The sequence below is a fragment of the Amia ocellicauda genome, chromosome 14 (genome assembly GCF_036373705.1).
Source record: "Amia ocellicauda isolate fAmiCal2 chromosome 14, fAmiCal2.hap1, whole genome shotgun sequence".
Lineage (NCBI taxonomy): Eukaryota > Metazoa > Chordata > Actinopteri > Amiiformes > Amiidae > Amia > Amia ocellicauda.
The window spans coordinates 720,001-744,799 of record NC_089863.1 but is presented as its reverse complement, the minus strand read 5'-3'; the positions used below and the strand labels follow the sequence as shown (position 1 = coordinate 744,799).

At 50.7% G+C, this 24,799-nt stretch overlaps 1 protein-coding gene across 4 annotated transcripts in view; it reads right to left on the bottom strand.

Moving 5' to 3' along the window:
• Positions 1–723: 723 nt before the first annotated feature.
• The window catches only part of LOC136768177 (disks large homolog 4), a 64,422-nt gene continuing 40,346 nt past the window's right edge, over positions 724–24,799 (bottom strand). For 2 of the 4 annotated variants that reach the window (XM_066722246.1, XM_066722245.1), the window contains exons 4-22: positions 15,338–15,391; positions 13,283–13,333; positions 12,977–13,101; positions 12,004–12,173; positions 10,318–10,454; positions 9,671–9,815; positions 9,132–9,297; positions 8,654–8,810; positions 8,348–8,450; positions 7,796–7,907; positions 7,147–7,323; positions 5,492–5,534; positions 5,314–5,344; positions 5,039–5,086; positions 4,791–4,892; positions 4,452–4,624; positions 3,998–4,110; positions 3,508–3,599; positions 724–3,365 (exon numbers count right to left, since the gene is read on the bottom strand). In XM_066722246.1, coding sequence (XP_066578343.1) covers positions 3,259–3,365; positions 3,508–3,599; positions 3,998–4,110; positions 4,452–4,624; positions 4,791–4,892; positions 5,039–5,086; positions 5,314–5,344; positions 5,492–5,534; positions 7,147–7,323; positions 7,796–7,907; positions 8,348–8,450; positions 8,654–8,810; positions 9,132–9,297; positions 9,671–9,815; positions 10,318–10,454; positions 12,004–12,173; positions 12,977–13,101; positions 13,283–13,333; positions 15,338–15,391 — 2,106 coding nt within the window. In that variant the 3' untranslated portion in view covers positions 724–3,258. The remainder of the gene's footprint in view (positions 3,366–3,507; positions 3,600–3,997; positions 4,111–4,451; positions 4,625–4,790; positions 4,893–5,038; positions 5,087–5,313; positions 5,345–5,491; positions 5,535–7,146; positions 7,324–7,795; positions 7,908–8,347; positions 8,451–8,653; positions 8,811–9,131; positions 9,298–9,670; positions 9,816–10,317; positions 10,455–12,003; positions 12,174–12,976; positions 13,102–13,282; positions 13,334–15,337; positions 15,392–24,799) is intronic. The other 2 variants (XM_066722247.1, XM_066722248.1) reach the window with 2 other exon arrangements.

Below are 24,799 nucleotides of genomic sequence, written 5' to 3'. Positions count from 1 at the left end.
CTCCTCTCGATTGACACTTTCTTAAGTTCTTCTTTCTTGTTGTTGCATGTTTGTTTTTCTGTTGTGTTTTGTTTTGTTTTTGTCTGTTTGTTTGTTGTTGACCTGCAATATATGTTTTTATTCTTAGCTTTGCTTTTCCATCTATGTATGTCATGTTAACTGCTTTGGCAAAACTGCAGACCTGCTTGTCATGCCAATAAAGCACCCTTGAATTGAACATGTTTAATTTTAATTCACAAACACACACACACTCAGGGGAGCGGTGCTCATGCAGGAAACCCTTTGTTTGGTGTCTTCCTGTCAGGAGAGGGAGGGACGCACTGAGACACCGGGGGACTGGCGGGCTGCCCAGAGAGAGAGGGAGAGAGAGAACTGCAGAACTGTTTGTCATGCCAATAAAGCTCCCTTAAATTTAAATTTAAATTGAGAGGGAGAGAAGGAGAGAGAGGGGGAGAGCGAGAGAGGGAGACAGACAGACTGACGCACCTGTAAAGCGTGATTGTTGCTCAGCAGGAACAGAGATGACTGCAAAGTGATTGAGGGTGTAATTCGGCAGCGGAGGGGTTAATGACACCGTGCCCGTGGGGTCTTGCAGTGGTCTTGCCCCTCCACCTACCCCACCTACCCCACCTACCCCCACAGTAACTGCCCCTTCACAGCACACCAACAGTGCCCCCTGCTGGACAGCCGTGTCCGCACTGACTCACACGGACAACACGCACATACTTTTAAATGTCATTTATTTCATTATCTTTTTAGCTAATTTACAACAAGCAATTGACTGAAAGAGCATTTCTTCATTGTGTTAAACCTCTCGTCGTCTTGCAAGATACACTTCATTATTCATTATTCAATATTATTATTAATAGTATTATATATATATTTCTTGTTAAATCATTAAATACATTTTCTTTGTCTGCTTTGATTTTCGTTGGTTCAGAAATAAAAAGAGCATCACCGATGGAAAACCAGGAGTCTCTGGAGGCGCGGAACAAAAAGAACAAAGAGGAAGGAATCTTCAGGTTCATCATCATCATCATCATCATCAGTATATTTATTATTATTATTATTATTATTATTATTATTATTATTATTGGTGCCATGGCTGCAATGGTTATGACAGACCCTCGTCAGTCAAATCCAGAAATAAACAAGAATCGATGACCTAAATCACGGCCCGATCGGGTCCTGGCACCCTGGAGTGCTGGGGGGCCGCACTGGGGTCCACACCTGGACCGGGGCGCTGAGGCGGCGCTGCTCACTCGGGCTGGACCGGACTCTCTGGGGTCTGGAGTGACCCGCCGGGCGAGGGGCTGCCAGGGCAGCGACACTGACACTGTCTCTCAGAGCCGCTCAGAGCCCACGAACGCACTCTCTCACTCACACTCTTACACTCTCACAGACACACTCACTCACTCTCACAGACACACTCACTCACTCTCACTCTCTCGCGTACACACACTCTCTCACAAATGCACTCACTCACACACTCTCTCACACTTACACACTTTGACTCTCAGACACACTCACTCACTCACTCACACACACACACACACTCTCGCACACAGACACTCACACACTTACTCAATCTCTCAGTCTCTCTCTCTCGCACTCACTCTCGCGCTCTCTCACTCTCAAAACGCACACACACACACTCAAACACATGATATTGCGGTCCACTCTGACCCGCCCGTCCTCCGCCCCCGGACTGGGGGGTCTGTGGTCCTGATATGTGTGCCGCTCATCCTGTTGGGGGGGGGGGGTCTTTTTGTAGTGATCACACAAGCCCCACCCCCTGGGGTCCAGACACAGCGCAAAGCTTCTCCCGGCCGAGATCACAGTGATGCACCCTGGGAGACAAGCAGGGCAGGGGGGTGCAGTGCAGTCCAGTCCAGAGACAGTACAGGGTAGTGTAGTGCAGTAAAGTGCAGTACAGGACAGTACAGTGTAGTGTAGTGCAGTAAAGTGCAGTACAGGACAGTACAGTGTAGTGTAGTGTAGTGCAGTAAAGTGCAGTACAATAGTGTGTGGTGAAGTGCAGTCCAGGGGGCGCGGTGTGGTCCAGTCCTGTCCACTGCGTACTGTCCACTCTGACTGTGCTGCACTCTTGCTGACGCACCCCACACACTGGAACAGCCAATCAATCAATCAATCAACCATAAAATAAATACACACATACATAAATAAATCAATTAGAAACTCACTATGTCTCAGTGCGTCTGTGGCACACTTTCACCCACAAGGGAACAGCCTAACGCACACACAAACAGACACTTAAATAAAATAAATACCCACATAAATAAATAAATAAATAAACACCCCAAAGACAGGTCTCTCACACGCCCGCATTCATTCACCGCTCTCTCTCCTCCCTCTCCCACCGCTCGCGCTCTCCCCCCGTCTCTCCGGCTGTGACTGCGTGGCAGCAGTGCTCGTTGTTCAGCCGTCCAAATGTCCCTCTGCTCGCAGCGTCGTCCCACACAGGCAGGCAGACAGGCAGGCGGCTATTATTTTCATATGGATATGATTACAATCTTCATTAGTTACAATAATAGTTTGTGGCTATTATTATTATTGAGTCGTTGTCTGTGTATTGGTTGTTGTCGTCGGTGTGTGCTCTCTGCATTTGTGTGTGCCCTGCAGATCACACCCCCAGCCCCCGACACCTGTCTGCCTGTCTGCCTCTCATCCCGTCTTCCCTCTCCGCTCTCCTGCCCGTCCCGCGCAGCGATGCTCCTCCGCTCGCTGAGTTGAAGTGGTTGTCGTTTGTCGTCGTTGTAACAAAAGCATGCACAAGCCTGGGCGTCTGGGGGGGGATCGGCGGGGCTGGGGGGGGATGTGTTAAGCCACTTGAGTTCAGTTTTTAATTCCATCTGTCGCTGGGTTGGCGAGGGAGTCTCCGTCCGTCCCTCCGTCCCTTCCGTCCGCCCGGGCCTCGCGGGTCCCTGCGTCCTCCGTGAGGGACCGTCCCCTCGGGCCACCACCTGTCCCGTTCCCCGCGGTGGCACTGTCCACGGACCCCGTGGGGGGAGAGAGGGAGAGTGGGACAGGGATGGAGAGATGGAGGACGAGAGGGGACGATTCTTCTCCTTCTGGCGCCCTTGTGCTCCTCCTCTCCCTCTCTCTCTCTCTCTCTCTCTCTCTCTCTCTCTCTCAGGGGGACAGTGGGACAGCCGGTGCGGGGGCTGGAGGACAGAGCTGTGGCGTGTCGGGGGACAGTGGAGGGCGGCGGGGGGATGGTGGGCGGACGGAGGGGTTTCACAGTCTCTCTCGGGCGGGGATCCAGATGTAGGGGCCCGACTGTTCCTCAATCACTGTCTTTATCTTGTGGTAGATCTCCTCGAAGCTGTCGCCCTCCACGATGGCTGTGACACGGAGACACGCACAGACAACATGGACACACACACACAGAGACAGACTCATTATAATAACAATAGCAATAGCAACAGTGCTGATGAGAGTGAAGACTGCGCTCGGCACTCTGGCCACCAGGGGGTGCGTTGTTACCTGAGAAGCACTCGATGAAGTCCTGCTCCAGCTTCACCGCCCGGTCCAGCGCCTTGCGGGCCTGCTCCTCCGTCAGGCGCTTGTTGATCTCCCTGGTGACACGGAGACATGCCACACGTTAACAACACGCCAACAGCACGCTAAGATGTCAGCCACATTGACCAAGTGCTTACACTCACACACACAGACACACACACAGATTTGCATTAAGCAGTGGAAAGTTTATAGTATGCAAATAGCATGTGTCTATCATGTTATCTACATGTCTACAGCAGTAGTTAATTGTGTGTTTCACGGTTTCACGTGTTTATAGCGTGTTTGTCCCATTTCTGTCGTGTGATTTGCTTGTGACGTCCAGCACATCTATAGCTTGAGTTCAGTGTGTCTATAGCATGCAAATAGTATGCATCAAGCACGTCTATAGCATGCCTAGCCTGTGCCCGGCGTAGCAGTAGCATGTCCATAGCGTGTGCTCGGCGTGTGCACGTACAGGATGTTCTCCAGCGAGCGTGGCCGGATGAAGATGGCGATGGGGTGAAGCTGAGCCGCCTGGAGCCGCCGCACCGCGTTCGCCGACACGTCCAGGATACAGTGCTTACCCTGCTGAGAGAGAGAAGAGGAGTAGAGAGAGAGAGAGGGAGGGGGAGGGAGATGGAGAGGGAGACAGGGGGTAGAGGGGGTAAAAAGGTAGAGAGTGAGGGGATAGAGAAGGAGAGAGTGGGGGCAGAGAGGGGAATAGGGGTGGAATAAAGCATTAGAGAAAGAGAAAGAGAGAGAGGGGTGAGATGGGGTTGAGAGATAGAGAGAGGTATAAGGAAGAAGAAAAGCAATGATTATTATGACTCATATTGTCTTTCATACTCACTCTCCCACCCACACTTTCTCCCTCTCTCTCCATGCCTCTCTCTCTCTCTCTCTCCCTCCCCCTCTCCCTGTCGCAGTACCTGCTCGGCCACCTCTCGGACCGACTGGACGCTGGTGCCGTACAGGTGGCTGTTGTACTGTCCGGCCTCAATGAACCGGTGGCTCTGGATGTCCTTCTCCATCTGCTCCCGAGACGACACGAAGTGGTAGTCCCGACCGTCGATCTCGTACTCGCGCTGCGGACGGGTCGTGTCTGAGGAGCGGACACGCGTGTGTCAGTAATACTGTGCGTCAGGCAGTCTGTGTGTCAGTCAGTCAGTGTATCAATAATACTGTGCGTCAGGCAGTCAGTGTGTCAGTCAGTCAGTCAGTCAGTCATACAGGCCGTCTGTATCTCTGTCCATCTGTCCTGTACCTACGTGGGACACAGGAGCCGAACTTGTCGGGGAACTCTGAGAGCAGGTCGTCATTCACTCTGTCCTTCGTCGGGCCGAGGATGATGATGGGCCGAGCGTAGTGCACTGGAGGGAGAGAGAGAGAGAGGGAGAGAGAGAGAGAGAGAGAGGGAGAGAGAGACAAACACAAGGAGAGAGCAGTACAGTTGTTAAGGAATGCAGAGGTAAGCTGATACAGCGTGACTCGGCTCTCAGGACTCGGCCTCCCTCACCTTCAACCTGCGTCACAGTCTCATAGCTTTGCACAAAGTCATCTCTGCCTGGAGAGCGAGAGAGAGAGAGGGAGAGAGAGAGAGAGAGAGAGAGGGAAAGGAGGGAGAGAGAGGGAGAGAGAGAGAGGGAAAGGAGGGAGAGAAATAGAGTGAGAGGAGGGAGAGAGAGGGAGAGAGATGGTGAATCATATTTTCATTCTTCCTAGCACAACGTTGTTTGATAAGAGAGAGAGGGACAGAGAGGACAGAGAGGACAGAGGGGGACATTGTCTTACCTTGTGACCCTATGCTGTCTCTACTCCGGTCCTGCACAGACAGACACACAGACACAGAGGGACGAAGCCAGACATACAGAGGACATCTTTAGTCGGCATAAAACTGTATTTCTTGGAGTTTATTTAGACTGTGAGTGTGTGAGTGTGTCAGCGTGTCAGTGCATGAGAGTATCGTTACCCTTTCCTTCATCTTCAGCCGAGACCACTCTTTCCTCTCTACCCTGGAGACGGAGAGAGGGAGAGAGGGAGAGAGGGATGTAGTGTGAGAAAGAAGCTCAACAGTCTTCATGCAGATTCCCAGTGTTATTGAGACACAAAAGAGTACGGCAAGCCAAGTCATCATTTACAGATATCTCTAAATTTATCTCAGATCTCATTAACTCTATTTACAGAAATCTGACATTAATTTAAATATATCTTTAATACATGTAAAGATACACTCACCTAAAGGATTATTAGGAACACCATACTAATACTGTGTTTGACCCCCTTTCGCCTTCAGAACTGCCTTAATTCTACGTGGCATTGATTCAACAAGGTGCTGAAAGCATTCTTTAGAAATGTTGGCCCATATTGATAGGATAGCATCTTGCAGTTGATGGAGATTTGTGGGATGCACATCCAGAGCACGAAGCTCCCGTTCCACCACATCCCAAAGATGCTCTATTGGGTTGAGATCTGGTGACTGTGGGGGCCAGTTTAGTACAGTGAACTCATTGTCATGTTCAAGAAATCAATTTGAAATGATTCGACCTTTGTGACATGGTGCATTATCCTGCTGGAAGTAGCCATCAGAGGATGGGTACATGGTGGTCATAAAGGGATGGACATGGTCAGAAACAATGTTCAGCTAGGCCGTGGCATTTAAACGATGCCCAATTGGCACTAAGGGGCATAAAGTGTGCCAAGAAAACATCCCCCACACCATTACACCACCACCACCAGCCTGCACAGTGGTAACAAGGCATGATGGATCCATGTTCTCATTCTGTTTACGCCAAATTCTGACTCTACCATCTGAATGTCTCAACAGAAATCGAGACTCATCAGACCAGGCAACATTTTTCCAGTCTTCAACTGTCCAATTTTGGTGAGCTTGTGCAAATTGTAGCCTCTTTTTCCTATTTGTAGTGGAGATGAGTGGTACCCGGTGGGGTCTTCTGCTGTTGTAGCCCATCCGCCTCAAGGTTGTACGTGTTGTGGCTTCACAAATGCTTTGCTGCATACCTCGGTTGTAACGAGTGGTTATTTCAGTCAAAGTTGCTCTTCTATCAGCTTGAATCAGTCGGCCCATTCTCCTCTGACCTCTAGCATCAACAAGGCATTTTTGCCCACAGGACTGCCGCATACTGGATGTTTTTCCCTTTTCACACCATTCTTTGTAAACCCTAGAAATGGTTGTGCGTGAAAATCCCAGTAACTGAGCAGATTGTGAAATACTCAGACCGGCCCGTCTGGCACCAACAACCATGCCACGCTCAAAATTGCTTAAATCACCTGTCTTTCCCATTCAGACATTCAGTTTGGAGTTCAGGAGATTGTCTTGACCAGGACCACACCCCTAAATGCATTGAAGCAACTGCCATGTGATTGGTTGGTTAGATAATTGCATTAATGAGAAATTGAACAGGTGTTCCTAATAATCCTTTAGGTGAGTGTATATCTATTTCATTTAGAGACATCTGTCAATCATTTCAAGATATCTGTAAATGATTTTGTGTATATAGCCGAGATGATCACTTCCTGTTTACTCATTCAGCTTCATAGAAATCAATGAACAGGTGACCAGGAAGTGATCATCTCAGGCAGTCATTGGCAGAGAGCTATACTAACCTCCTCTTGCTGGGGATGAAGCCCACATCCTCCGCCTCCCCGTCGGTGCTGATCCGCCGGGCCTGCCACCACTCCTCGTCGCTGGCATCCAGGACCTGCAGCACCTCCCCGAACCCGAAGCCCAGCGCCTGGCTCAGGAAGCCACAGTCCTTCGTCTTGTCATAGTCGAACAGCGCCCTGAGTCACGGGGGACAGGGACAGACGTTGAGATGCGCCAGGGGACAGGGACAGAGATGGAGATGCACCAGGGGACAGGGACAGACATGGAGACGCACCAGGGGACAGGGACGGACATGGAGACACACCAGGGGACAGGGACAGAGATGGAGGTGTGCCAGGGGACAGGGACAGACATGGAGATGCACCAGGGGACAGGGACAGATATGGAGACACACCGGGGACAGGGACAGACATAGAGACGCACCAGGGGACAGGGACAGACATGGAGACGCACCAGGGGACAGGGACGGACATGGAGATGCACCAGGGGACAGGGACGGACATGGAGACGCACCAGGGGACAGGGACAGAGATGGAGGTGCGCCAGGGGATGGGCACGGACATGGAGATGGACCAGGGGACAGGGACGAATATGGAGATGCACTGGGGACAGGGACAGTGTGTTACAATTTGCAGTGCACAGCAGTACCTGATGTAGAAGCCCCTCTTGTTGCTGCGCAGGGAGGCCGTGCCGGAGCCCAGGCTGCTGTTCATCAGCTGTTCCCGCAGGTCGTGGATCTTCGCCTCGAACCGGCTGTACTCTGCAACACGCCACACACACGCTTAGCACATGCTTTTAGTAATGCTTAGTGCACGCTTAGCACACGCTTAGCACATGCTTAGCACACACCATACACACCAACTACACACTTATTAAACACCACATACATATATTCTAATTACATGCCAGACACATGAGGAACACATGCCTGAGTAGTCTATACTGTACTAGCCTATACTGGACTATGCTGTACTGGTCTGTACTGGACTGTTGCAGTATTCTATACTGTACTGGTCTGTACTGACTTGTATTGTATTGAACTATACTGGATTATATGATACTGGTCTGTACTGGTCTGTACTGGTGTATACTGGTCTGCCCTGGTCTGTACTGGTCTGTACTGGTCTGTACTGGTCTGTACTGGTGTATACTGGTCTGCCCTGGTGTATACTGGTGTATACTGGTCTGTACTGGGCTTACCCTCCGGTCTGTACTGGGCAATGATGGTCACTGTCTGTCCAGCATTCTTCAGGGCTGCGGCTGCTTGTTCGTGAGTGGCGCTCCGCAAGTCAACACCATTCACCTGAGAGAGAGAGAGGGAGAGAGATGGAGCAGGGGAGAGAGAGGGAGAGGGAGGAAGGGGAGGATAGAGGGAGAAGGGGAGGGAGAGGGGCAGGTGGAGAGAGAGAGAGAGGGGTCAGGCCAATCAAGCTCATTTGAAGGGAACTGAATGTAACTGAAAGGGACGGACGGTGCCGGGGAGGGGGAGGGAGCAGGAGCACCCACAGACAGGATCTGGTCCCCCTTGCGCAGCTCTCCACTCAGGTCCGCCGGCCCCCCCGCCAGGATGAAGGAGATGAAGATCCCCTCCCCGTCCTCCCCCCCCACGATGTTGAACCCCAGCCCCGTGGAGCCCCGGTGGATCAGCACCCTGCGCGGCTCCCTGAGAGAGAGAGAAAGAGAGAGAGAGAGAGAGAGGAGCACGGTTAGTTTAGATTCTAGTTTATAATGTATAATATGCATTAACACTACTGTGCTACAGCTGAGTGTCTCATTGTGTAATTGTGTGAGCATATGTGTGTGTCTCTGTGTGCATGTGTGTGTGTGCGTGTGTGTGTGAGTGCCTGTGTGTGTGTCTGTGTGCGTGTGTGTGTGTGTCTGTGTGTGCGTGTGTGTCTGTGTGCGTGTGTGTGTGTCTGTGTGTGTGCGTGTGTGTCTGTGTGAGTGTGTGTGCGTGTGTGTGTGTCTGGGGGTGTCTGTGCACCTGTCTGTCTGTCCGTCAAAGTCAAACCTGGGGATGTCGTCATCTCCCAGCATGCCCTTGGGGATGGGGGAGTATCTGCGTGGCGACGTGGGCGTGAGGGCTTGTGGGTAATCTGAGCCCAAGTAGTTGGGATGTCCAACCTCATTGTCTAGGTGAGGGGAGTACGCTGCAAAACCACACACAGGGTTAATAACACACACACCCACACACACACACACACACACACACACACAGGGTTAATAACAGAGACCCACAGAGTTAACACACACACAGGGTCAATAACACACACACCCACACACACACAGTTAATAACTCACATACACACACACAGGGTTAATGATACACATACATACACGAGTTAACTCACAGAAACAATTAACATACACATGGTTAATGACACACACAAACATACAGGGTTAATACACACACACACTCACTCACAGGGTTAATGACACACACACACAGTTAATAACAAGCACACACACAGGGTTAATGACACACACACACACACACACACACACACAGGCAGAGCGACTCACAGCTGGTGAGGTCGGGGGGGTTGTAGGTGTCGGTCAGGTACAGGTTGGTGGGCTTGGCAACGCGCAGGTACACAACCTCGGCCGTGTTCTTCAGCGCTGCCACTGCGTCCTCGTGCATCACGTCCTCCAGACACACGCTGTTCACCTGACACATGCACACGCACACGCAGAGAGACACACACAGAAAAGTTATTCGGATCAGGCGCGTCTCTGAATGAATGTTTTTGTGGTGTTCTCTGTGACACAGGTCCTCCAGTGTCCAGCAGGTGGAGCTGCTGTTGTTGAGCGAGACAGAAGGGAGATTGCATAACATTTGACAGGGCGGGAGGGAGAGAGAGAGAGAGAGAGAGAGAGAGAGAGAGAGAGAGGGGAGGCCTAAGGTAACAAACAGAGGGAGGGACAGTCTGCAGAGAGAGGGGGATGACAGTGAGGAGAGGGAGCGAGGGAGGAGGCAGGAGCAAGGGAGAGAGACACAGAGATGGGGAGAGATGAGGGGAAAGGAGGAGGAGGAGAGAGAGAGAGAGGAGGCCTAAGGTAATGAAACAGAGGGAGGGAGATTGTGCAGAGAGAGGGGGATGATAGGAGCGGGTCTGTGAGTGCGGGGGCGTGCAGGGGTGTGAGGCGGTACCGGGGGCAGTCGGACTCACGGCCAGGATCTTGTCTCCGATCTGCAGCCGGCCGTCCTTGTGCGCCGCCCCCCCCTCGATGATCTTGGTGACGTAGATGCTGTTGTCCCCGGGGATGTGCTGGTTCCCCACGCCCCCCGCGATGCTGAACCCCAGCCCTGAGAGAGAGGGAGCGAGGGAGGGAGTATTATTACAGTGCTTTATAATAATCTGTTCTCACCCCCGTGTCAGAAGCCATTATTCTATTTCACTCATTCTCATGTGATGGATTGACTCGTTATCTGTTCATTACTCGGAGTATACATCTCTCCTCTCCAGTCTCGCCCCTCAGTGCCGCCCCCCCGGCGACGACAGACACACCTGCTCAGAGCGTCCCCTGGGGGACTCGGCCCCGTGGCTCTTATCAGCTCTCTTATTAAACGCTGCTTCCTTTGGCTGTGGCGTGTTCCCGTGCTGTCACTTCTCCTCTGCCCCCCCACGCCCTCTCTCACACACCTGGGACTCGCCTGTCTGTGTTATATCTGCACTTGTCACCACTGGGATGTGCACTTATTGTGTTTTGTACTGATTGTGTCCCTGCACTGTGTGATGCTTTCACCCTGGAAACAGGCATCTGCTAACAAATAAAATGATACATATATATGACCCTCTGACACACACAGACACACACACACTCACACAGACACACAGACACACTCACACAGACACACAGACACACACACTCACACAGACACACTCACACTCACACAGACACAGACAGACACACACTCACACAGACACACAGACACACACACACTCACACAGACACACAGACACACTCACACAGACACACAGACACACACACTCACACAGACACACTCACACTCACACAGACACAGACAGACACACACTCACACAGACACACACACTCACACAGACGCACACACAGACACACACACACACAGACACACAGACACACACACACACACACAGACACACACACACAGACACACACACTCACACAGACACAAACACTGACACACACAGAAACACACACACACAGTCATCACCAACATGAGATCAAAAATTAGATTAATACTTCATCCGATGAGCTGGATTATTGCTTTACAATGACATAGAACTCGTTAAATTGCATTAATTTCTCTCACAGTTATGACATTTTAAAGTCCCACTGCTTGGAATGTGGTTAAAGTTCCGCTGACATTCCGTTAACATTCTCTTCATAAAGTCCTGAGCAACGTGCACTTATATCCGTCATACTGACATGACATTTGGCACACATATCCCTGACAATACGATGAGTTTTACAATGAAGGAGCATCTTGTGCCTCGTGGCTAGCGGTTTAATCTAGTGGTTGATACTAAACATCAAGGCTTCCAGCCCCGGCAAGACACACAACTGTTGTGCTTCAATTACTGAACTACTGAATTACTGAATGTGTTTGTATCCGGGATCCCGTCTTTTCATCACGCACATTTCATCACCAGCGACAATGCGTCACCGACATTTAATGGTCGCTGGAGATTAAATGTAAAAAGTGTGTGATGAAAAGTACGTGACGAAAAGTCTGACTGCTCTTCCCTGTATTGACAACACGTTATTTGCGACTACCAACCTACATTGTGGAGGAGCGTCACACATATATCTCTATATATAATCTGTCTCTTATTGATTGTAAGTGAATATGAATCACCCTGACCCCTGACCTTTAGGCCCCTTGATGAGCTTGATCTCGGTGACCTTCTCAGCCAGCGGTTTCCGGCGCAGCACGTAGAGTCGCACGATGGCGCCGGCCTCCTTCAGGGCCTCCACGGCCAGGCTGTGTGTCACCTCGCGCACGTCCACCTCGTTCACAAACAGGATGCTGTCATTCACTCTGAGGGAGGAGAGGAGAAGAGAGGGAGCAGTGTGTGTCAGGGACAGTCTATAGGGGCTGTACAGTGTGACAGATTTACAGTGTGTCAGATGTACAGTGTGTCAGATATACAGCTAATCTGTAGGGGCTGTACAGTGTGTCAGATGTACAATGTGTTTATAGGGGCTGTACACTGTGTCAGATGTACAGAATGTCAGATGTACAGTGTGTCTATAGGGGCTGTACAGTGTGTCAGATGTACAGTGTATCTATAGAGGCTGAACAGTGTGTCAGATGTACAGTGTGTCTATAGGGGCTGTACAGTGTGTCAGATGTACAGTGTATCTATAGGGGCTGAACAGTATGTCAGATGTACAATGTGTCTATAGGGGCTGAACAGTATGTCAGATGTACAATGTGTCTATAGGGGCTGTACACTGTGTCAGATGTACAGCGTGTCAGATGTACAGTGTATCTATAGGGGCTGAACAGTATGTCAGATGTACAGTGTGTCTATAGGGGCTGTGCAGTGTGTCAGATGCACAGTGTGTCTATAGGGGCTGTGCAGTGTGTCAGATGCACAGTGTGTCAGATGTACAATGTGTCTTTAGGGGCTGTACACTGTCAGATGTACAGCGTGTCAGATGTACAGTGTGTCTATAGGGGCTGTACAGTGTGTCAGATGTACAGTGTGTCTATAGGGGCTGTACAGTGTGTCAGATGTACAGTGTGTCTTCAGGGGCTGTACACTGTGTCATATGTACAGTGTGTCTATAGGGGCTGTACACTGTGTCAGATGTACAGCACATCTTCAGGAGTTGTACCTCAGTCTGCCATCTTGTGCCGCCGCGCCCCCGGGGATGATCTTCGTGATGAAGATGCTGGGGTCGTCGCCGATGTGGGGGTTATCCGTGCCCCCCGCAATGCTGAACCCCAGACCGGAGTTACCCTGCACAGGGGTCACACAGGGGTCAGGCCAGGGTCAGGGGTCGGGGGGGTGTCAGGTAAGTGCAGTTACAACAATAACAGCAACAGAGAGGGGACGAGTGTGAGAGGGCAGAGGGAAGAGGAGGAGAGACAGAGCAAGGATGGGGGGATGATGAATGAAAGACTCCAGGATGGTGCCTCACCCTCTCCAGCGTGATCTCCTCATATTCCACCTCTCCGTCTGTCCCGTTCACCTGAGAGAGAGAGAGAGAGAGAGGAGTGGGGGGGGGATGGGGGAGTGGTTAGTATTTACTGTATTCTCTCCTGTGCTGGGAGCAGTGTAAGAAGAGGCAGATACAAATCACACAAAAAAAGACACAGAATTACACACAATGAGACAAACAGACACAGATGTATATAAACCCACAGACACACTCACGTACACAAACACAGACCGTATTCAATGATGGTAGTGAGGACACAACAGGTAGAGACCCACACTGACCCCCACCCACAGTAACACACTGACACACAATGACCCACCCTTACCAACACCCACCCACACTGACCCACAAGCCTACACTGACACACACACATCCACACTGACTCACACCCACACCCACCCACACCCACCCAGACTGACCCACGCTAACACAGACTGGCCCTCACCCACACTGACACCGTCCCACACACACACAGACCCACACGGACCGCCACATACACGGTCAGTGTGGTGGGCGTCAGTGTGGGGGTCTGGACTGGTCAGTGTTCATTACAGCAGTATCTCCTGACCCCAGCCGACCCCAGCACTGCCGTCACAGACTAGACCGGAAAGGATGACGATGACATCACTACAGCGAGGGTCAGGGGTCAGGGGTGATGATGTCATCATGGCGCTCATGTTAGAGCAACGTTAATTGACCGTTTTATTAAAAAACCTCTTCTGCCGGTGTGTTCAGCTCTCGCCCTGCTAGAGGACCGACCCCTGCCAGATCTGTGAAAACATGCTGGGTTTGAATAATTAAAACATATAAATGTATTTAAACAATTAAAACGCAGCTCCCCGGCGCCTCTCCCTGTTAGAGGAATGCAGTGAAAGTGTCTGAATGGCTCTAAACGCAAGCTTGTCTGTCCTTGGCGGGTCTCTGGCGCTTGTTGATGATGTCACTCTCTCAGGAAAGGCTTTTACGATAGTAAACAAAGCAGTGCAGGAAGTCGAGCTAGGGAGCAGTGCATGCTGGGAGGTGTGGCGTGGCACGGGGGTGGGACAGAGGTGAGGCTCGGGGGCAGTGGACAGGATGAGGTTGAGTATTGAATTAATAGAACAAAACAGACATGAGACCAGCTCATTGACACCACCCCCACCCAGAATGTCACATGAACCCCTGAGGTCACATGACTGTCGGTTACTGGATAGCTGGGTGGTGCCAGGCTGACCCAGACTGGCTGACCCCTGACCTCAAGACAGAAAGACAGACAGAGACAGGTGAGCCGTGGGGGTCTCTGTGGTATTAGGAACAGGACAGACAGACAGTGTGAAAGAGGGACAGGGGACAGATAGACAGAGAGGATGGGGGACAGATGGACAGAGAGATAGGGGAACAATTGTACAGACAACTGGAGATAGGTGGAGAGGGAGACAAGGGACAGAGGTAAAGACAGATGGGCAGATGGAGACAGGGGACCAAAGAAAGATGGACAAAGAACCGGAGACGTGTTGACAGAGAGACAGAAGACAGAGGTAGATTTGAGGGACAGATAGGGGACAGGGAGTCTGTGACACAGGGGGACAGACAGACTAGGGACATAGAGACAGTGGACAGACGGGACAGAGAAATACATAAACAGAGATAGAGAGATTGGGGAGAGGGGAGAGAGAGAGATGGGGACAAGAGGACAGGGAGACAGAGAGGAGAGAAATAGAGACAGGGGGACAGTGGTGACAGGGAACAGAAGGACAGGGAGACGGGGACAGGGGGACTAAGGACATAGAGACAGTGGACAGAAGGAACAGAGAAATACATAAGCAGAGATAGCGGGAGAGGGGAGAGAGAGATGGAGACAAGGGGACAGGGAGGCAGAGAGACGGAGAGAAAGAGAGACAGGAGGACAGTGGTGACAGGGAACAGAAGGACAGGGGGACAGTGGTGAAAGGGGACAGAGGGACAGAGAGATGGAGGGACAGAGACAAGGAGAGAGAGAGAGAGAGAGAGAGAGAGAGACAGGGGGACAGGGAGAAAAGAGAAATGTATTCTTACGTAGGGTGAGTCATCGATAGTGTCAGAGTTTACGACCACGGGGTGGGAGGTGGCCTACAGAGAGATACAACACAATACAGCTACATGAATACATACAGAGAGAGGCACGGAGAGAGGGAGAGAGGAGAGACAAAGAAGAGGAAAGACAGGATAGCTGCAAGGAAGAAGGAGGAAGGAGGGAGGAGGAGGAGGGAGGAAGGTGTGAGTTAACCCTGTCCCAGCTGGGGGCGCCACACCACAGACTACTCCCACTCACCAACACACCCACCCACTGACATGCCCAATCAATATCACTCCAATCACAGACAAGCCCACCCACACGCTGACACACCCACGCCCACTCACCAACACACCCACTGACACACCCACTCCCACACACTGACACACCCACTCCCACACACTGACACACCCACTCCCACACACTGACACATCCACTCCCACACACTGACACACCCACTCCCACTCCCACACACTGACACATCCACTCCCACACACTGATATACCCACTCCCACACACTGACACACCCACTCCCACTCACCAACACACACACACTGACATTCCCACTCACTGCCAGTATTGTCTCCTACAGTCCAGTGTCCAGACCAGGAAGTACAATAAGCGACACTATAGAGTGTTCAAGTGCAGCGCAGCGTGACAGTTACAGTGTAGTGAAGTGCGGTACATTATTACAGTGTGGTACAGTACTGTACAGTACTCTCTCTCCCTCTTCCCTCTGTCATGGTACCAGGCTGTGGAATTCCTCTCTTTTCTTCCCTCTCTCTCTCTCTCTCTCTCTCTCTCTCATATGCTCTGTGCTCAGTGCCCCCCTGTGCTGGCCTGGGCTGTGTGGGAGGGACAACTCTCTCATTCCCTTGCTCGCTCTCTCTTTCTCACCCTGCTCCCTTACTCGCTCTCTCAGCATCCCCCTCTCTCTGTGTTTCCCCTGTGTGTCTGTATTGGTGTTTATCTCTCCCTCCTCTCCATCTTGTTCTCATCCCCATCTCCATCCCTCTCCCTCTGAGTTCCCATCTTCCCCCCCGCCAGCCTCTCTCTCTCTCCCTCTCTCTCTCTCTCCCGGTGCCCAGGCCTCCTGTTCTGCACCAAATGCCAGGGTGCCATCCCTCTCTCTCTATCTCACCCTTTCTCTCTCTCTCTCTCTTTCCCTGACCACCCGTTGCCATGGCTACTCCATAGCAACAGCTGCCGGGGCCTCCGGGGAAAGCCTGTTGCCTAGGCAACCAGGCCCTCTGTACCAACGTTTTTTCCCACCAAATTATCATCCAAAATGTCCGATTAATGACTAACTGGGGAGAGAGAAGGACGGGGACAGGGAGAGAGAGAGAGAAGGACAGGAAGAGAGAGAGAGAGAGAGAGAGAGAGAGGGACAGGGAGAGAGAGAAAGAGAGAGAGAGAGAGAGGGACGGGGACAGGGACAGGGAGAGAGAGAGCGCGAGAGAAAGATGGACAGGGAGTGCTTTACACAGAGAGTGGTGGGGGTGCCCTGCTGCACTATGCTGTCTCCAGTATCAATAGCCCATCCTCTCTCCCTCCCTCTCCCTCTCTCCCTCTCTCTCCCTCAGACAGCGCACATCTGGCCCCAGAGGAGCTGTGAGGGAAGGAGGCAAGGAGTCACGGCAGGTTGTTAGTGATGTCATTTCTCCAACCACCCATAGTGCTATAGAAGACTGATCTAATATTTAAAAACGTTGAGCGAGAAAGAGAGAGAAAAGCACGGCCACAGATCAAACGTATTTAAAAGCCATACACGGATACTAACCAGTCACCACACACAGGTATTGGTCAGTAAATAAACAACACAAATGCCCAACGCAATGCAGCACACGCCGCAGCCCAGGCATGAAAGCAGCCACAGGCAGATCTGCACCATGACGGGGACAGCGTGGGACAAGGCAGACGGGTGAGGGAAGACGAGGAGAGTGTGACTGCAGAGACGTTCAGAGTCACAGCTGCGGTGTGGACGCAGCTCAGTGCGTCCTGACCACAGCTCTGAGGGCCGGCGAGGCGCCCATGTCACCTGACTGGGGAGCTGAGGTGCGCCGCACCCAGGAGACAGGAAGCAAAATCGATTTATAAACATACTGGGGGTTCGGCGAACAATGAACACTGCTAACCAACCGCCACTGCTGGCACAGCATAACACAGCACAGAACAGCACAGGAGAGTATAGTATAGCACTGCACAGGAGAGTACAGCACAGTATAGCACTGCACAGGAGACTATTGTAAAGTACAGTACAGCACAGTACAGTATAATACAGCACTGTACAAGAGAGTATAGTATTAAAGTACAGTACAGTATATTATAGTACAGCACAGTACAACACTGCACAGGAGAGTAAAGTACAGTACAGTACAGCACAGTATAGTATAGTATAGTACAGCACAGTACAGCACTGCATAGGAGAGTATAATACAGTACAGCACAGTACAGTATAGTACAGCACTGCACAGTAGGGGAGTATAGTAAAGTACAGTATAGTATAGTACAGCACAGCACAGTGCAACACTGCATAGGAGAGTATAGTAAAGTACAGTACAGCACAGCACAGCACATGAGAGTATAGTAAAGTATAGTACAGTATAGTACAGCACTGCACAGAAGAGTATAGTAAAGTACAGTACAGTATAGTAAAGTAAACCACAATACAGCAGAGGAGAGTATAGTACCATGTAGTACAGTACAGTATAGTATAGTGCAGTACAGTATAGTGTAGTACAGTATACTACAGTATAGCACAGCACAACACACTACTAGTGTACAGCACAGAATATTGTAATACAATATAGATCAGTATAGTACAGTATAGTAGTGTAGTACAGTGTAGGAAAGTATAGCACCATACACTACTACAATGTACAGTATAGTGTAATACAGTAAAGTATAGATCAGTACATTATAGTATGGTACAGTATAGTATAAAATAGGAAAGTATAGTTCAGTACAGTACACTACTACAGTAGTGTTACAGTATGGTGATTTACTGTACTGTGTTAGTGTGTGACAGTACAGTGCTATTGTGTGTGACAGAACAGTGTTAGTGTGTGTGTATGACAGTCCAGTGCGTTACAGTGTGTGTGTGTGTGTGTGTGTGTAACAGTACAGTATGAAATTAGTAGTGCACAATTCTGTCAGTATTGCACTTCAGTGGTCTGGTGTGTGTGTGTGTGTGTGTGTGTGTGCGTGTAACTCAGGTGTGCCTGCCAGGTGAGTCTGATTAAGGGGGCGTCCATCAAACACACTATTAATAGCTGTGGAGAATAAATCCCCCACCACACACACACAATCCATTTTTAATTTCTTTCTTCTTTCCCTCGTACTGTCGTTCTCTCTGTGTTTGATCAGTTGTGAGGCGTGAGGCTGTCAGCTGTGTCTATTTATACACTTTCACAAGGAAAGTTTAGTTTCCAATCGGTTAGGTGTTGTCCGGCTGCATGTGTGTGTGAGAGAGAGAGTGTGTGTGTGTGTTAGAGAGAGAGAGAGAGAGAGAGAGAGAGAGAGAGAGAGAGAGAGAGAGTGTGTGTGTGAATGAGAGTGTGTGATACAGAGAGAGAGTGTGTGTGTGTGTGTATGAGAGTGTGTGATAGAGAGAGAGAGTGTGTGTGTGTATGAGAGTGTGTGATACAGAGAGAGAGTGTGTGTGTGTGTGTATGAGAGTGTGTAATACAGAGAGTGCGTGTGTATGAGAGTCTGTGATAGAAAGAGAGAGAGAGAGTGTGTGTGTGTGTGTGTCAGTGCAGTGTGCTGATGCCTCATTAGGAGATGTGATGTGATTTGGGATTGTGTATTCGGGGGGGGTGAGCCGGACTGGCGGAAGGGCGAGGGGGGGTCAGAGGGGCACATTCTCAGAATTGTGTGACAGGTTGTGCGGTCTGCATCCCTAGGTCTCTCTGCACTGCGCTGCACTGTGTGTTACTACAATGTGTGTGTGTGTCAGTGTGTGTGTGTATGTGTGTGTCTCATGGTGTGTGTGTGTCTCAGTGTGTATCTGTGTGTGTGTTGGGTCTGTGCTCCTCAGTCCCAGAGCAGGTCAATGCACAGCTCAGTAACTCTGCTGCTCACCCTCGCTCAGGCTCTCCCTCTCTCTCTCTCTCTCTCTCTCGCTTTCTTTCACTTCGTCGCTCTCTCTCTTTCTCTCGCACTCTCTCTCGCTTCATCTCTCTCTCTTGCTCTCTTTCGCTTCATCACTCTCTCTCTCTCTGAATTAATTAAAACAATTCTTCTCATCAGTGAACCAACCCCACACACATCCCAGTGCATGCACACACACACACACACACACACACACACACATACACATACACTGTTAATGCTTTGGTAAAATATTAAAGCCCCTCTATTATATTTACTGCTGACTGAGAGAGTTCTTAAATAACAGAGAGAGAGAGAGAGAGGGGTGGGTGGAGAGGGAGAAGGAGAGAGGGAATGAGAGAGGTAGGAGAGAGAGAGAGAGAGGGACAGGAAGCCAGGGGGTGCAGTGGGAGGGGGAGGGAGAGAGAGAGAGGGATAGAGAGAGAGGGAGGGAGAGAGCGAGAGAGAGAGGGGGAGGAGGAGAGCTCTCTCGCCATCAGTACGTCTCTGGGGCAATGCAGACAGCTGCCCCTCGTACCCGCGCACGTCCCAGTGCCCGTGTGTTAGACACCTGAACACAGCTGCCCTGCCCGCCTCCTCCACATCTCTCTCTCTCTCTTGCGCTCTATCGTTTCTTTCTCTCCTTCCTTCCCTCCTCACTTCCTGTGTCTGTTGTCATCGCATGAATGTGTTGATGAAACTCACTTTGAATCAGAGTCGGAGAGAGCGAGGGACAGGGAGGAAGGCAGAGAGAGGAAGGGAGAGGGGGAGACTTCTGTATGTTATCATAAAGAGATCAAGGGGACACCTTGTTAATAAGCTGACAATCAGGGCCACCTCCTTTTCTCTCCCTCCCTCTCTGTCCTTCTTTATCTCTCTCTCTCTCTCCAACTGTCTCACAATCTCACCTTCTCTCTCGCTCCCTCTCCCCCCCTCCCTCTCTCTCTCTCTCTCTCTCTCTCTCTCTCAGTTGGAATCCCTTGTCAACAGTCTCACACAGAGATGGCCGCCCCCGCATCTGCCCCCCATCGTGGCCCCCCAACGCAATGTCTCTGTGTTTCATATCACAGCACCCTCCCCCTCCTCCACCTCACACAGCGAGACATGAGACACCGTCCACCGTCCCCCACTGCACTGACCACAGCAACTCTCCCACTCCGTCCACTACAGCAAGAGCTCAACCCCCCAGGACTAGACTGTGTCTCTCGGGACCAGGGCTGAGACCCCGCTGGACTGGACTGTGTCTCTCAGGACCAGGGCTGAGACCCTGCTGGACTGGACTGTGTCTCTCAGGACCAGGGCTGAGACCCCGCTGGACTGGACTGTGTCTCTGAGCACCAGGGCTGAGACCCCGCTGGACTGGACTGTGTCTCTCAGGACCAGGGCTGAGACCCCGCTGGACTGGACTGTGTCTCTGAGCACCAGGGCTGAGACCCCGCTGGACTGGACTGTGTCTCTCAGGACCAGGGCTGAGACCCTGCTGGACTGGACTGTGTCTCTCAGGACCAGGGCCGAGACCCCGCTGGACTGGACTGTGTCTCTGAGCACCAGGGCTGAGACCCCGCTGGACTGGACTGTGTCTCTCAGGACCAGGGCTGAGACCCCGCTGGACTGGACTGTGTCTCTGAGCACCAGGGCTGAGACCCCGCTGGACTGGACTGTGTCTCTCAGGACCAGGGCCGAGACCCCGCTGGACTGGACTGTGTCTCTCAGGACCAGGGCTGAGACCCCGCTGGACTGGACTGTGTCTCTGAGGACCAGGGCTGAGACCCCGCTGGACTGGACTGTGTCTCTCGGGACCAGGGCTGAGACCCTGCTGGACTGGACTGTGTCTCTCGGGACCAGGGCTGAGACCCCGCTGGACTGGACTGTGTCTCTCAGGACCAGGGCTGAGACCCTGCTGGACTGGGTTCCGGTCCCGGTGGGGAGACACAGATGCTGTACCACTGAGCACACAAGCCCTTCCCAGAATGCACCAGTGCAAGCCCAACTGAGGAAGTGGGTGCATGTGTCCATCCCTTTGGGTAAAAGTAACACATATATGTATATGCAAAGTAAAGTATCCAGGGTTTGGACTCAGGGTGGGGCTGAGAGTGGGACACTGATTCTGCACACAGAGAGGGTGGCGTGTAACCAAACCACCTCCTCACACACATGTACACATACAGTACACTACAAATACACACACACACACACCAGCACACATGCACACACTGACACACACAGTGGACATCTCGAATCACAGAGGAAGGCATTGTGAACCCACACTCACACACCTGTCAGTCCAGCACAAACGAACACAGCCGGACAAGAGCTCATCAATTAATGATGTAGTGAGCAGAGACACAGAGAGAGAGAGAGAGAGAGAGAGAGAGAGAGAGACGGACAGCCAGAAAGACAGAGAGAAAGACAGTCAGAGAGAAAGAAAGACAGACAGAGAGATAAAGATAGAGACACAGACAGAAAGACAGATATGGAGAGAGAGACAGACACAGAGAAAGATACACAGAAATACAGAGAGAGACACACACAGAGAGACAGATAGATACTGAAAGAGACGGAGACAGAAGGACAGAGACGCAGAGAGAGACAGGGGGACAGATAGAGGAGTGTGGTGCTTCTTCCTACCATGATCCGGTGTCTCTGCTTCTTGGCCTTTCGGACATTATTGATGAATCGGCGGCCCATCTTTTTGGCGTACCACACTGAGACGAACATGACCGATCCCTGCGATATATTACTAATACCGACGATAATAAAAACAGGATGAGGAATGAAGAATCTACGATACGGTGACGGAGAGCGACAGAGCGCGAAGGGGGCGTTCCCGATTAAAAAATAACTTAATTAATCAATTAATGAACAGAATGACTTAATCAATAAGGCATCTGGGTTGAAACTTGCCCAGCGGAGCCAAACTGCGGATACCATCACCAATCATAATCATAATAATCATAATTAATAATAATAATTATTATTATTATAATAGTCTGTATTCCAGTGGTCGGAGACAGATTCTTGGCGAAAGACTGGAAATGGGTCTGCTTCTAGTCCAGCTCGGACGGCTTCGCGCAAACTCGGGTGGGTTCGGTCCGGTTCGGTTCAGAAGCTCGGATGGGTTCGGTCCGGTTCGGTCCGGTTCGGAAGCACGGAAGACTGAGGCAGAGAGAGGCTGTGAGCGGAACTCTAACGGGTTTCAGTGTTTGAATGTGTTTATTGATGGAGTGATAATAAAAACAGTAATAATGCAAAATAAACAGCGAGAAACCAGTCCTGCTCACCGACACACACGCACATCTCACAGCAGTAGAAGCCACAGTTATTAATAACGACAATATGCGTTCGCGTGTGATCGTCGCTTCAGGAGCATCAAACGGATAGAGAAATCGGTGTCATGTCACGGTGCCGGACAGCGATCCTTCACTCCGAGGAGCCCGATGTCGGCGCTGCTCCCGGCGACCGCTCGCTACTGGCCCGGCTCTGCCCGAGTCTCCATCTGTGTCCTTCTCTCCATCTCTCCCTCTCTCTCTCTGACGTGCACACCCAGGAGTCACTGTTTTCTTTCTTTCTTTCTTTCTTTCCTTTCTTGGTGTATGTATTGGTATTGCTCTGGTTAGGATTCTTTAATCGCTCTGCTTATCGTATTTCTCTTCAGCTGCTTCGGTATTCCTGCGCTGTTTCTCTATTCTCCGATTTTCCGCAGTTTCCTTCCCTGCTTTCCTCCCCCGTCCTCCTCTCCTCTCCTCTTCTCTCCTCTCTCCTCCTCTTCGGTCTCTATACACTAAGTTCGGCACACTGCACCCAAACACACACACACACACACACACACACACACTCCCTCCCTCTCTCCTCTCTCTCCCCCTCTCTCTCAGTCCGTCGCTGTTTAATCAGTCTGTATGCAAATCAGCGGAATCAGCTCTGTGTGTTCATCACCCCGAGAGAGAGACAACAACAGACAGAGAGAGAGAGAGAGTTGCCTCACTCACACACACACACACACACAATCATTCTCACACACACATACAGATACACACACACACACATTGAGGAACAATAGATAAGAGTTGTACACATATTGTCTCTGTCTCTCTTTCTCAATCTCTGTCACCAACACACACATACAACACACTCACACACAGACACACACTCTCTCTCACACACACACACACACACGCTCACACACACACAACACACTCACACACAGACACACACACTCTCTCTCTCTCTCTCTCACACACACACACACACACACACACAACACAGTCACACATAGACACACACACACTCATTCATTCACTCACACACACACACTCATTCATTCACTCACACACACAGACACACTCAAACAAACACACACACATATATACAAATATACAGATATACACACTGAGACCCAGACACACCAGTACAGCATTGTACACACCAATATCAATACTGTACACACCAGTATAACACAGTACACAACTGTACAGCACTGTACACAGCAGTATAACACTGTACACACAGTATAACACTGTACACACCAGTACAGCACTGTGCACACCAGTATAACACTGTACACACCAGTATAACACTGTACACACCAGTACAGCACAGTAGACACCAGTATAAACACTGTACACACCAGCACAACACTGTACACACCAGCACAGCACTGTACACACCAGTATAACACTGTACACACCAGTATTACACTGTACACACCAGTACAGCACTGTGCACACCAGTATAAACACTTTATAACAGTATAACACTGTACACACCAGCACAGCGCTGTACACACCAGTATAGCACTGTACACACCAGTACAGCACTGTACACACCAGTATAAACACTGTACACACAAGTACAGCACTGTACACACCAGTATAACACTGTACACACTGGTACAGCACTGTATGCACCAGTATAACACTGTACACACAGTATAACACTGTACACACAAGTACAGCACTGTACACACCAGTATAACACTGTACACACTGGTACAGCACTGTATGCACCAGTATAACACTGTACACACCAGTATAACACTGTACACACAAGTACAGCACTGTACACACCAGTATAACACTGTACACACCAGTATAACACTGTACACACAAGTACAGCACTGTGCACACCAGTATAACACTGTACACACCAGTTTAAACAATGTACAGACAGTATAACACTGTACACACCAGTATAACACTGTACACACAGCACAGCACTGTACACACCAGTATAACACTGTACACACCAGTATAAACACTGTACACACCAGTACAGCACTGTGCACACCAGTACAGCACTGTACACACCAGTATAACACTGTACACACCAGTACAGCACTGTACACACTGGTACAGCACTGTACGCACCAGTATAAC